This window comes from Bos grunniens, chromosome 19 (assembly GCF_055505025.1).
Source record: "Bos grunniens cultivar Pamir isolate PY7600 chromosome 19, Bosgru_T2T1.0, whole genome shotgun sequence".
Classification (NCBI taxonomy): domain Eukaryota; kingdom Metazoa; phylum Chordata; class Mammalia; order Artiodactyla; family Bovidae; genus Bos; species Bos grunniens.
In genome coordinates, this window is record NC_141183.1 from 42,739,224 (window position 1) to 42,753,956 (window position 14,733).

Here is a 14,733-nt window from a genome sequence, read left to right on the forward strand (position 1 = left end):
GAACTAAAGTATACTCATCGTAGTATTAATAATTGTATTAAAAAATTTTTTCATACTAGTTTTTTATAATCAGCCCTTAATTTCCAAATCATTAAAAAAATTACATACATATAATTTACTATTAAATGCATCTTATCCTAGTTTACTCCTTTAGAAACTGATAATCGAATAATATATTATACCACAGTTTAAAAAAATTAGAAACTGGGGCCAAGTTGGGAAGCTTCTAAGATGCCAGTAATGTGCTGATAATGGGCTCTAGGGACAAGTTAAATGGGTACACTCAGTTTGTGGAAAAAAAAAAAAAAAAAACAGACTGAGATATATGTTGTATTTGTATGTACTTTCAGGTACGTTATACTTTTAGAAAAAAGTTCAAAATACCCTCAATTAAAAATAGCATGTCTTTTTCTAGCATGTGAATAAGAATGTAAATATCTCACTTACCTCAGTGGACTGCTTTCCACTGTAAGACATTTTCTTAATAGCCACCACTTCATTGGTGCGTACATCTCGGGCCTTAAAAAAAAAACAAAGAAAGGATTATTGTAAAAATTAACAATCTGGGCAATAATTTCTTTGAGAATAAAAGCATTCATAAGCTACCTGTCAAAAAGGACATCAAAACTGACTTTGAAGAACATTAAAAAACACCACCAATAACCATATAGTGAAACTTATCAAATCATCCAGGAGCTGGTACTTTGGAAAGAAATATAAAGCAGGGTTTAACTTTCAGAGATCTATTAAAGGAAAAAACAGAAATTTGAACAGCACTATAACAAAGAGACAACATGAGACTAGTATATATACATATAAGCCTATGCTAATCAATTTTGAAATTGCAATGAAATGGACAGTTTTCTAGGAAGGAATAAATTACTACAACTGATCTTAAGAAGAAAATATGAGTAAAAGAAACAATGGTGGCAGACTGAAAAGAACATCAATGAACTATCTTTAAAGTACTCTTGAGTGGGGAATTCCTTGGCAGTCCAGTGGTTAGGACTCTGTACTTTCACTGTGGAAGGTGTGGGTTTGATCCCTGAAGTCCATGGAATTCTCCAGGCCAGAATACTGTAGTGGGTAGCCTTTCCCTTCTCCAGGGGATCTTCCCAGCCCAGGGATAGAACCCAGGTCTCCCACATTGCAGGCAGATTCTCTACCAGCTCATCTACAAAGGAAGCCCAAGAATCCTGGAGTGGCTAGTCTATCCCTTCTCCAGCATATCTTCCCAACCCTGGAATTGAACCAGGGTCTCCTGCATTGCAGATGGATTCTTTACCAACTGAGCTATCAGGGAAGCCCAAATAAAGACCAGAAAACTCTAGAAATTTTTTAAATATTATAGAGCATTAGAAGAATTTTTCATTTGGATAAAATACACTATAATTACAGAAATACAAAAGATTTTTACTAGAAAAAATTTCATAATTTACCACACTTTTGTAAAGGGGGAAATAAATATATAAGCACTTCATAAATGCTGAAAATGTAGAAAGGGCCCCACTCTAAATACATTCAAATGCAAAAAAGGCCACATTCTTAGAAAACACAAATTAGAAATGTAGATTCTTAACATGATGAAAATGAAAGTCACCCAGTACTGTCCAACTCTTTTCGACCCCATGGACTATACACAGTCCATGGAATTCTCTAAGCCAGAATACTGGAGTAGGTAGCCTTTCCCTTCTCCAGGGGATCTTCCCAACTCAGGGACCAAACCCAGGTCTCCCATATTGCAGGCAGATTTTTTACCAGCTGAGCCACAAAGGAAGCCCAAGAATACTGGAGTGGGTAGCCTATTCCTTCACCAGGGGATCTTCCCCACCTAGGAATTGAACCACGGTCTCTTGCATCACAGGCAGATTCTTTACCAACTAAGCTATCAGGGAAGCCCTTTCTTAACATGATAAATCACCTCTATTGTAAACAACTATTAATCAGGCTTAAGACAAGACTGCTAAAATGCTATCACAATTATTATTTAATAGTGCTGAAGTCAGTCTGAAAAAAAGTAACAAAATATAACAGGAAAGAACTAGAAGTTCCAGTTTCTATTTAACTAGAAAAGAAAAACCCAAACTCCTATGTGTTAAAAAATTATACTATACATTAAGAAGGTACATGAGAATAGCTGCGAAATAATTAAAGTGGATTCACTAAAAGCATCAGAACCATCTCAAAACATCTTTTGGAAGAACTCATCTTCAATTCAAATTTTAAGGAGTTTCCAAAGATAAAACTTCTAAATTATTTTACGGTGATGGCTGCTAAACTCATATTTACTGATAATGATTGAAATGCACACACAAAATCGGTGAACTTATGGTATATAATTTATACTTAAAAAAAGACAGCACATCTGTAAATTATTTCTCAAGAGTGGCCTGAAAAAAAAAGACTCTGTTAAGTGGGCCTTGGGAAACTTACTCACATTCCAATTTCAATTACCAGTGAATTGGTTAGGAAACTGGCACTACTTATTGTAATGGGTGAATCAGATCTATCCGCAGAAGCTCTGGCTTGAATATATAATAAATTTATTTTTTCAAAATATTCTCTGCTATCTAAGAACCCCTTTATTTTAATCAACATTTCTAAACAGCTATATTCCTTTCTTTTGTAACAGGTGAGATATACTTTACATACCATACAATTTTGGCATTTAGAATATTCACTACATGCAACCAACACTACAGTCAATTTTAGAACTTTCATCACCTCAAAAACAAAGTCCAAATTGTTCATTTAGAAATAGTTAAAATGGTAAATTTTGTGTGTATTATACAATAAAAATCTTCTCCATTAACAAAAAAAGATAGAAACTCCATACCCTTTAGCTAACACCCTCCTGTTCTTTTCTCTGCCCATGCAACGCCAAGCAACAACTAATCTACTTTTCTGTCTCTCTAGAGATTTTGCCCTTTCTGGACATTTCATATAAATGAAACCAGGTAATATGTGGTCTTTTGTGACTGACTCTTTTCAAGATTCATGACTAATGATACTGAGCATCTTTTCATGTGCTTCTTAGCTATTAACACATCTTTCTTGGAGAAATGTCAATTCAGACTTTTGCCCATTTTTAAATTAGATTGTTTTTTGATTGATTTAAGAGAGTTCTTTACATATTCTAGACACAAGTCCCTTATCAGATTATGGATATATGATTTACAATTTTTCTGCTCCTATTCTGTAGGCTGTCTTTTCACGACTTTGAAGCATAAAACTTTTTTATTTTTGATTATAGTCAATTTATTTTTTTCTTTTGTTGCTCATGATTCTGGTGCCACATTTAAGAATCCTTTGCCTAAACTAAGGACATGCAGATATACCCCTGTATTTTCTTCTAAGAACTTTACAGTTCTAACCGTGACATTCAGGTCTTTGATCCATTTTGAGCTAATTTTTCTATGCTACGAGGTATGTGTGAGGTGTGTGCATGTTTATGCTCAGTTGCTTCAGTTGTGCCCAACTCTTTGTGATCCCATGGACTGTAGCCCACCAGGCTCCTCTGTCCATGAGATTCCCCAAGCAAGAATACTGAAGTGCACTGCCATTTCCTTCTCCAGGGGATCTTCCTGACCCAGAGACTGAATCATCTCTGGGTCTCCTGCACTGGCAGGCAGGTTCTTTACCACTAGCGCCTCCGGGGAAGCCCAGGCTACTCTCCAGTTGCGGTGCACAGGCTTCTCATTGTGATGGCTTCTCCTGTGTTGTGGAGCACAGGCTCTAGGCACACGGGCTACAGCAGTTGCTGCATGTGGGCTGAGTAACTGCAGCTCACCGGCCTAGTTGCTTGGTGGAATGTGGGATCTTCCGGGACCAGGGATGAAACTGGTGTCCCCCTGCATTGCAAGGTGGACTCTTAACCACCAGACCACCAGGGAAGCCATAAACTGCTACACTTTTAACTGGCCAAAGCTTAATTTAAAAGTGGGTACACTAAACGCCATGTAGTATTCTGGACTGGATTCTAGGACAGAGAAGAGACAAACCAGGAAATGTAGAAAAACTCGGGACACCAGTTCGATCCCTGGTTGGGTAAGTAAGATCTCACACGCCATGGGGCAACTGAGCCCACATGCCACAACTAGAGAGAAGACCGCACTGTGCAACAGAAGATCCCACAGGCTACAACAAACACCTACTGCAGCCAAAAGTAAAAAAAATTATTTAAATAATAAAAATAAAACCCCACATAATAAAGAATACATAAAATAACACATTATAAAATAATTACATTCATTTTATTGATATAAATAATATACATTATTAATAAATACATGTTAAATTAAAACATGACTATTAATAAAATCCAAACATAGTAATGACAGAATTCAAATTAAATGACCAAGTTAAAACGAGACAGGACTTTTATTTATTCGTGTTTTAAAAAAGCAAAATATAAAAATATTAAATGTTCGTTAACATGTTTTCCTTCCCTTCAGGATCACATATCTTGCTTACTTATCATGTCTTACTAGTTCCTCTAATCTAGAACAATTTCACAACCCTTCTTTGTCTTTCATGATACTGGCATTTTTGAAGAATATACAATGGTATTTTTAGAGAATGTAACTAAACTTGTGCTTGTCTGACAGTTTTTCAAGATTAGATTCTGATTATACACCCCTGGCCAGAACACTAGAAGAATATTGTGCCCTTCCCAGGGTATCTTATCTGGAGGTATACAATGTGTCCATTCCTCACTGGTGTTACCAATTTTACTCACCTACTAAAGGCATTGTCTCTGGTTTTCCAAAGTGTATAGTTAAAGTTACCATTTCCTACCTTGTATCTAACAAGCAATCTGTGGAGAGATACTTTAAAACCATGTAAATATCTTGCTCATCAAAAATTTCCCTTAGATTTAGCAAACACTAAAGCCCCAAACAAAATGACAGTTCACTATGATGATAACAAAATGCTGATTCCCCCCCATAAACACCTATGCCATTCCCTTCACATGTATCAGTCAGGCATTCTATTTTAAGGAAAAGGTCTCCCTTTTCATCCATCCATCCTTCTCTATCATGGAAATTATGAATTCCCTTTTTATTAAATGGGTATAATTCACTACTATCTTTATACTGATGTTCAAATTCTTTCAGATTTGGCCCTCCAAGCTGGCTCCATTTTCTTTCTGACAGGCCCCATTTTCTTTTTCTTTTTTTTTAAAGCACTTTTTAGCTTTCTGATACAGGGTCTTATAAGGCTTATCTTTTATGTTCCCTGCCCCTGCAAGAAAATGATACATTTCTCCAGAAAGCCTAGATGGGAGGTGAGTTTGGGGGAAAATGGATGCATGTGTATATTTGGCTGAATCGCTCTGCTGTGCAGCTAAAACTATCACAATATTAATTGGCTATACTCCAATATAAAATGAAACGTTAAAAAAAATAACCTACATTTGGAAGAAGTCTCACAGAATATCTACTGAACACTGGCAGAAGACTTCATACAAAACAAACAAAAAAAGATCTCATACAACCAAAGTTGCAAGAATGATCACCATGTAACAGGGTAGGGTGAATTTAAAAAAAAAAGGAACTGGGACAGGACTTGTGCCCCTGAGGGTGAGCTATGAAAGAACAAAGTTCCCTCAGTCTGGGAATCCCCTTCACTTCTTGGGAGATGGGCTGGGACAGACAGTGAGCTTCACAGGCTCAGAGAGAGAGTCCAGCAACCAGCCTGCAGGAGACAGGGCAGGCAGAGACCAGCACAGATGGTCCTGGCCACCTCCCTTTACTCCACACCCCAAAATGCACATCTGGGCCGCAACAGAAATCACAAAGGTCTGTCTAGTCAAAGCTATGGTTTTTCCAGTAGTTATTTATGGATGTGAGAGTTGAACCATAAAGAAAGCTGAGCGCCAAAGAATTGATGTTTTTGGACTGTGGTGTTGGAGAAGACTCTTGAGAGTCCCTTCGACCGCAAGGAAATCAAACCAGTCAATCCTAAAGGAAATCAACCTTGAATATTCATTGGAAGGACTGATGCTGATGCTGAAGCACTTTGGCCACCTGATGCAAAGAGCTGACTCTTTCATAAAGACCCTGATACTGGCAAAGACTGAGGGCAGGAGGAGAAGGGGGTGACAGAGGAAGAGATGGTTGGATGACATCACTGACTCAATGGACATGAGTTTGAGCAAATTCCAGGAGATAGTGAAGGACAGGGAAGTCTGGCGTGCTGAAATCCACAGGGTCGCAAAGAGTCGGACACAAGTGAGGGACCAAACACAAGTTAACACACATGTAAAGGGACAGGCAGGGCCCTACCACAGCAGCCTCATTTTCTAGGAGCTCACAGTAGATGTGGCCCCACCTCTATGAGCTCAACACTGGTGGATTCACACTGCTACTGGCAGCTTTGCAAGCTCAGTGTCTGAGGGGCGTTACGGGGGATTACTGGTGCTTCCAAAGATGGGGAGGTCCAGTATTGGCAACTGAAGGATTTGAGGGCACAGGCACACAGAGGCAGAGCCTGGGTCTGGACTGATTCTGTAGCCCCCATGGCAGGTCCAGGTGCCTGATTGTGGTGGATCTCCCCAGTTGGTTTTGTGAGCACAGAACCTGAGGGATATCCAGGGTGACGGCCTGTATTCCTCAACTGAGGTGGGGCCAAGGGTAGTGCCAACTACAGTGTACTTTGTGAGTGCACACAGCAGGCTGTACCACAGAGCCCACTTCCTGGTGGACAGCTTCTGTGGAGGAATACACAGTGGCTGCACTCCCAGCAGAAGCACCCCATTCCTACCTACCTCATACCACAGCTCAGAAACCAATTTGGGGGCTTCCACTGCAATAACTGGGAAGCAGACCTTATCTCCAACAGGGCTGTGACAATTACAGAGCAAACAGGAGGCCCTGCTCAACATCCAGTGCACTATCAAGAGGATAAAAGTCACCATACACCGAAGAAAGACGTGGCAGGCATCTGTATTAAAAACAGTCCCTGGGCCAAAAATATCAGACTCACAAAGGCTACATAAGGATGCTCTCACATAATGAAAAGGAAAAAGAAATACTATGTGAGCATTAGCCAAGGAAACCTATCAATAATATCAAAAGTAGATTTTTAAAGCAAGAAATACTGTAAAAGGTAAAGAGTGAAATCTTAATGGTAATGGGACAATTCAACAAGATACAGTATGTCTAAATTTGTATATTTCTAGTAACAGATTAGAAATGTAAAAAATAAAACAAGATAGAGCTAAAAGGCAAAATAGATATCAGTGGAGATTTTGAAACACCTCTTTCAGTTACTGACACAACACACAGACAAAAACAAACTAGCAAAATCAAAAGACTCAAAAGATCTGAAGACTATAACCTACAAATATTAGCTATTTGACATACATAGATCATCACACCAACAAAATTTTCCAGTGTACACACTAGAAGAAAATAATCACAAAAGATACATTGACTGATCAAGTAACCCAGATACACAAGGAAATCCTGAAAACTCAATTAAAAAAGAATACCCAATTTTAAAAAACTGGATGTAATATTTGAACAGATACTTCCAAAGACATGTGAATGGCCATTAAGCCTATGAAAGAGAGCTCAACATCACCAATCATTAGGGAAATTACACATTAAAACCTAACTAAAATACCATTATACACCCATCAAATTAACTCCAAATGACCATCAACATCTAATGCTGGCAAGGATACATACACTGAATTCTCATACACTGCAAATGGGAGTGTAAACTTTCTACTTAGTGAAAAAAGTCTGGCAATTGGCCATAAAACTAAATATACACCTTCAACAAATCTTGGGTAATTACTTAGAAGAAATGAAAAATTGGGTCCACAAAAAGACTTTTGTGGACTTTTGTAAATAAAAAAATCTTTAAATTCAAAAATGTTATTAAAAACAAAGGACATCATGTATTAATAAAGGTTCAATACATCCAGAAGATATAATTGTAAACATTCACATACCTATGGACAGATCATTATGTATAGACAGTTCTACAATAACAGTTGGAAACTTCAACTGTTATTTAGTCACTAAGTCATGTCCAACTCTTTTGCTACCCCATGAACTGTAGCCCATCCAGGTTCCTCTGTCCATGGGATTTTTCAGGCAAGCATACTGGAGTGGGTTGCCATTTCCTTCTCTAAAAGATCTTCCCAACTCAGGGATCAAACCCACATCTCCTGCGTTGGCAGGCAGATTCTTTACCACTCAGCCACCTGGGAAGCCCTGAAGACTTCAATACTCGAAAGGAGAGGACAACCAAACAGAAAATAAGTAAGGAAATAGAGGACTTAATAAACCAACCAGATTTACAGAATGCACATTCTTCTCAAGTGCACATGGGATATTTTCCAGGATAGACCATGTTGTGCCAAAAACCAAGTCTCAACTGATTTTAAAAGATAGGTATCATCCAAAGTATCTTCTCTGACCTCAACGGGATTAAGTCAGAAATCAATAACAAAAAAAGGAAAAAAAGGAAAATTCACAAGACTGTAAAAATTAAACAGCATACTTTTAAACCAATGTACCAAAGAAGTCATAAGGCATGGTAGAAATACTGAGAGTTAAATGAATAAAAAAATACAACACATCAAAACTTATGGAACCAAGTGAATGAAGTGCTCAGGAGGATATACATTCATTCCCATTTTTTAATAAGCCAAGAAACTCAATAACTAAAACTACTGTCATATTATATACACACAGCAATACAAGTGACTATAAAATGAACTATGGCCTCTGTCTCTTTATATTATTATTTTTTATTTTTCCATGACTGAATTTTAAGTAGTCTGGTCACTGACTTCAGCCTTTAACACTTACAAAATAGACTGCTCCAAAGCTTCCATGGCCAATTTCTCTGAGATCTGTGAAGAGCTTCTCTGGATCTTCTTTGAAGAAGAGCTCTGCAATTTCAGGGTCCTTCAGGCTGCCCGCACGGTTGGTTGATGGCATCCTGCTGGGCAATCAGCTGTCTGATTCTAATTTTATACTGCTATCCCAATCCTTGGTTCATCTGTATGAATGAAGCCACGCTGGCATAAGCTATTGTAGAGAAATAAGAGAAGAAAAAAGTCAGGAAAAGCTGCTAAGAATAATTTGTATAAGATCATTTTCTGATAGCATATATAAAGTTACTTCAGGCCGAGAATTTCACTGAGAAAGAAGTGTGATCTGCTAGTTCTGCTGCTAAGTCATGTCCGACTTCCGTCGTGTCCGACTCTGTGTGACCCCATAGACGGCAGCCCACCAGGCTCCCCCGTCCCTGGGATTCTCCAGGAAAGAACACTGGAGTGGGTTGCCATTTCCTTCTCCAATGCATGAAAGTGAAAAGTGAAAGGGAAGTCACTCAGTCGTGTCCGACTCTTAGCGACCCCATGGACTGCAGCCTACCAGGCTCTTCCGTCCATGGGATTTGCCAAGCAAGAGTACCAGAGTGGGGTGGTGCCATTGCCTCCTCCAATCTGCTGGTGCAGGAGTTCCTAAATCTGGCTCATCATCACAATCACCTGTGGGGCTTAAAAAAATAAAGGATTCCGATATGCAGGTCAGGAAGCAACAGTTAGAACTGGACATGGAACAACAGACTGGTTCCAAATAGGAAGAGGAGTACATCAAGGCTGTATATTGTCACCCTGCTTATTTAACTTATACGCGTACATCATGAGAAACGCTGGACTGGAAGAAACACAGCTGGAATCAAGATTGCTAGGAGAAATATCAATAACCTCAGATATGCAGATGACACCACCCTTATGGCAGACAGTGAAGAGGAACTAAAAAGCCTCTTGATGAAAGTGAAAGAGGAGAGTGAAAAAGTTGGCTTAAAGCTCAACATTCAGAAAACGAAGATCATGGCATCCGGTCCCATTACTTCATGGGAAATAGATGGGGAGACAGTGCAAACAGTGTCAGACTTTATTTTTGGGGGGTCCAAAATCACTGCAGATGGTGACTGCAGCCATGAAATTAAAAGACGCTTACTCCTTGGAAGGAAAGTTATGACCAACCTAGACAGCATACTCAAAAGCAGAGACATTACTTTGCCAACAAAGGTCCGTCTAGTCAAGGCTATGGTTTTTCCAGTAGTCGTGTATGGACGTGAGAGTTGGACTATGAAGAAAGCTGAGTGCCGAAGAATGGATGCTTTTGAACTGTGGTGTTGGAGAAGACCCTTGAGAGTCCCTTGGACTGCAAGGAGATCCAACCAGTCCGTTCTAAAGGAGATCAGTCCTGGGTGTTCACTGGAAGGACTGATGCTAAAGCTGAAACTCCAGTACTTTGGCCACCTCATGCGAAGAGTTGACTCATTGGAAAAGACTCTGATGCTGAAGGGTTGAGGGCAGGAGGAGAAGAGGACGACAGAGAATGAGATGGCTGGATGGCATCACTGACTAGATGGACGTGAGTCTGAGTGAACCCCGGGAGTTGGTGATGGAGAAGGAGGCCTGGCGTGCTGCAACTCATGGGGTCGCAAAGAGTCGGACACGACTGAGCGACTGAACTGAACCACACATAGGGTAAGCATTACCAGACACACAATTTAAAAATTAAATAAATGTTTACATCTTAGAAGGTTTATCTAATCCTTACCTAATTCTCAGGTAGTGAGCCCACTGGCAGAAGACACAGGCTATTAAAAAAGTATGCATGCCAACTTAATGTGTACCCATAGGAAGTTTCTAACAACAGAAAGGTTAGATTCCCATCTATTAATGATTTTCAAATGTAAGAAAATACACAAAGAATTTAACTCAGTAAGTTGTCTTTCTTTTCCTTTCTTATGCCAGTGTTTAATCAACTCTTTATACAGACATTCCAAAGAAAAATGCAATGGGAGAAAGTAATGAATTTAACAGACAACTAACTGCTTTCTCTATAAACATGACTCACATTAAAATATAGCCTTTATCAAATCTGCTTCATTAGTAAGTAGATATTACAAACAGCAGAATTACCAGGGAATTTGTTGGTTATCAGTTCCTCTATATCAGACTACCTAATTTAAAAAATGGCTGTCATAATTGAGAAGCTTCAGAATCTAGGTTCTGGAATGACACTACCTGAATATGTCCTGGCAACACTAATTACAAGCTGTGAACTGAGCAGCCTTATTTTCCTAAACTGTAGAATGAAAACAATAGCCTACCTAATACAGTGGTTGGTGAAGGTTAAATGAATAAATATAAGCATAGATTAGTATTCAGGCATAGTAAGCACTACATTAAATGTTAGCCACTTAACTAAATAAATTCACCAATTAAAAAAAAATCTCCCAAAGCTATTTCACTTGCCTCCTAATTAATGTCATTAGATTCTAACTCTCCTCCACTTCATAAAGCTTTTAAGCAGGTATCTAAAAAGGTCCAGAAACAAACCCATGTATGTGTACCTAGGAATTTAGCATACAATTAAAGAAGAAACAAATTTTGTCGAGAGAACTAAGAACCCATTTGGAAAAAATTAGAGAAATTATATCCCTATCACATACCTTATATAAACACTACTGCTAAATGGCGTAACCAGGCCTCTCAAATCAATGAATGAAGAAAAGTATTTGAGAAAAATAAGTGTTGTTGAGAGACACCAATAGCTATTTGGAAAAAAAAATAAAACACCTGTTTCTCAAACTAAACATCAGAATTACATACGAGTTAGAAAAGCAAATATTAAACTTGGAAGGAGGGGCCATGGAAAGACTTCAAATAAAAGGGACAAATAATAAACTTGGGGAAAAAAATGTTTGAAACTTACACTTACAAAGGGTTAGTATTTCTAATATGTAAAAAGTTTCAACAAACAAGACAATAATCTGACAATCTTACATTCTTAATATACAGTTTGTTTTTTTTTTTTAATATACAGTTTCTAAAAACAGCATGCACGCACGCACACACAGACACACACAAAGAAAACACTATCCCAACAGCTCAGCAGAGACATGGGTAGTTCACAGAAGAAAGAAAAAAATACAAAGAAAAGAAACAGTCATTAAATATGTGAAAATATGTTCAACATCACTCAAAGTATAAGAAATACAAGTTAAAACTATCCTAAGATTTAATTTTATACCTATCAGAACAGCAAAAATCCACCACACACTGACATGTGGTGGAAGAGAAATATGCACTTTTATACAGTGGCAGTGGTATTGCAAAAACAGTACAAAACCTATGGAGAAAAACCTACAAAAATCAAATGTACCCTTAACATTTCACACAAAAATCCAACTCTAAGGAACCCATATCAAAAACACTTACATAAAATATAAGCAATGATAAGTGCATAAAGTGAGGAACTGGGGGAAGTCCCTGCTGGTACAGTGCTTAGGACTCCACGCTTCCACTGCTGGGGGCCTGGGCTGATCCACAGTGGGGGAACTAAGATCCCATAAGCATTGCGCACACTTCCCCCCACCCCCAAATTAAATAAAAAGATCAAAACAAAGTGAAGAACTGGAACTCATTACACTGCTGATGGCAATTTGAAAAGGTACAACCATTCTAGAAAACCATTTAACAGACGCTTATCAAATTAAATAAACATTTATTATGTGATGTAACAGTTCCTTAACTAGTTATCACTTATTCAAAAGTTATAAAAACAAAGGCACACACAAAGACTTGTACATAGCAGCTTTATTAATAATAGTCCCAAACTGCAAATAATACAAACATCTATCAACAAATATATATATATATATATATATGTAAAATAAAACTGTGATATATTCACACAATGAAATTCTTTTAAAAGTAATAAAAAGGAATAAACTACTGATCTATGCAGCAACCCAGAAGACTATCAAAAGCATTATGCTCCATAACTCCCTGGCAGTCCAGAAGTTAGGAATCCAAGCTTCCACCTCAGGGAGTGGGTTTGATCCCTGGTCAGGGAACTAAGATTCCACATGTGGTCAGGAGGTGGAGGAGGGGTGGAACAGCCAAAAAAGAAAAAAAAAGGGCATTATTCTCAAGGGAAAAAAAAAAAAAGCCAGAAATCAAACAGTAAAAACTATATGATATCCCTGATAAATTTTCAAATAGGCAAAACTAGTATACAGTGAAAGATTCATGGTTGCTTGGATCAGCTTCGGGAAGAAAAGAGGAACTGACCACAGAAGGGCTCACAGGAACTGTCTAGGGTTCTAGAATGTTCTCTATTTTGATTTCAGTACAGAATCACTCCTGTCAAATTCAAACTATATTAAAATGGATGCATTTATGTATATAATACCTCAAAGTAATAACTTTAAAAAATAAAAAGGTTTAAAATCTAAAATATATAAGTATATACAACAAATTTATGAACAAGGTATAGAAGGATGTGTATTAAAATGGTAACATTTTCTTTGATAAAGTAAGGCTATGAACAGCATTACTTGTTAACCTAGACATCTATATTATCTGAATTTTTATACCAACCACTTCTAAAAATTAAAAAAATTTTTGAGAAAAATAGAATATATTTTTTCAACTAGAAGCACACACACTCCAACTAGAGAGAACATCTAAAAGGTTATTAGCACTTTAACTTACAAAAGACTAATTCATTAAAAAAAAATCTGTATATAAAAAATTGAGTTGAACACAAAAACTGAAATATCCAGAGCACACAAAACTAAGGGTTATTATTCCTTAAATATGGTGGCATCATCCAAATCACTGAAGAAATAACGAATCCACCAAAATATAAATGACCAAAGGATATATATAAACATTCCAAAAACAGGTAATGTAAATGACTGTGGAGAGGAGTCAAAACTTGAAAGTATAGCCATGAGTCTTCTCATTCCATTTTTCTCCTTTATCCCTTTATCTCCCAGTTTTGACCTAAGAATGTGATCTAAGTTACGAAACTATGTTTAGGGTGCTGACAAAAAACACTTAAAGAAATTCTCCCCGTGTCCAAAGGGCCAGGAAAAGGGAATCCTGTGATCTGGAGATTGGCAGGAGGGAATGTCTTCTTTTTGGTCTTTTTTCTCTCCTCAGCCATAGAATAGCACTGTCCCAGCAAGAGAAAAAAACCGCAATGAGAAAACCAATCTCTCTGGTCAGAAAAATTGGGAAAACAGGGCCTTTGTCATCCAGAAAGTATGAGAGGGAATTCCCATTATTTTTTTCCCCTCATCTCTCTCCTTTCCCCACTTCACTTAAGGGCAACCCCAGATATAGGGAGCTGTACAATGCAGAGGTCTAAAAGCTCTGACAGAAACATGTCTTTCTGGAACTGGGAATAAGGCCCTGGAAACTGAAGAGCATGGGGGAAATCATGGAGAGGAGAGAGCTGGAAAAGAGATCCCCTAATTCTCTGTACACAGAGAAGGCAATGGCACCCCACTCCAGTACTCTTGCTTGGAAAATCCCATGGACGGAGGAGCCTGGTAGGCTGCAATCCATGGGGTTGCTAAGAGTCGGACACCTGAGCGACTTCACTTTCACTTTTCACTTTCATGCATTGGAGAAGGAAATGACAACCCACTCCAGTGTTCTTGCCTGGATAATCCCAGGGACGGGGGAGCCTGTTAGGCTGCAATCCATGGGGTCACACAGAGTCGGACACGACTGAAGTGACTTAGCAATTCTCTATACAAACCAGTACAATTATGATTTATGTCTGTGTAAATAGACTCAAAGAGGTGCAGCAAAGACTATGCTAAAGAGGACCTAATCAATGATATACACCACTGCCCAAGTCTCAGATTATCACTGAGAGGTACACTGAAGGG

General features: G+C 38.2%; 1 protein-coding gene across 4 annotated transcripts in view; it reads right to left on the bottom strand.

The window, feature by feature from the left end:
• TAOK1 (TAO kinase 1) overlaps positions 1 to 14,733 on the bottom strand; it is a 110,365-nt gene that overhangs the window by 55,001 nt on the left and 40,631 nt on the right. For all 4 annotated transcript variants that reach the window (XM_086359941.1, XM_086359942.1, XM_086359944.1 and 1 more), the window contains 2 exons: positions 8,829 to 9,050; positions 448 to 519 (listed from right to left, as the gene is read on the bottom strand). In XM_086359941.1, the coding sequence (XP_086216067.1) occupies positions 448 to 519; positions 8,829 to 8,960 (204 nt within the window). In that variant the 5' untranslated portion in view covers positions 8,961 to 9,050. The remainder of the gene's footprint in view (positions 1 to 447; positions 520 to 8,828; positions 9,051 to 14,733) is intronic.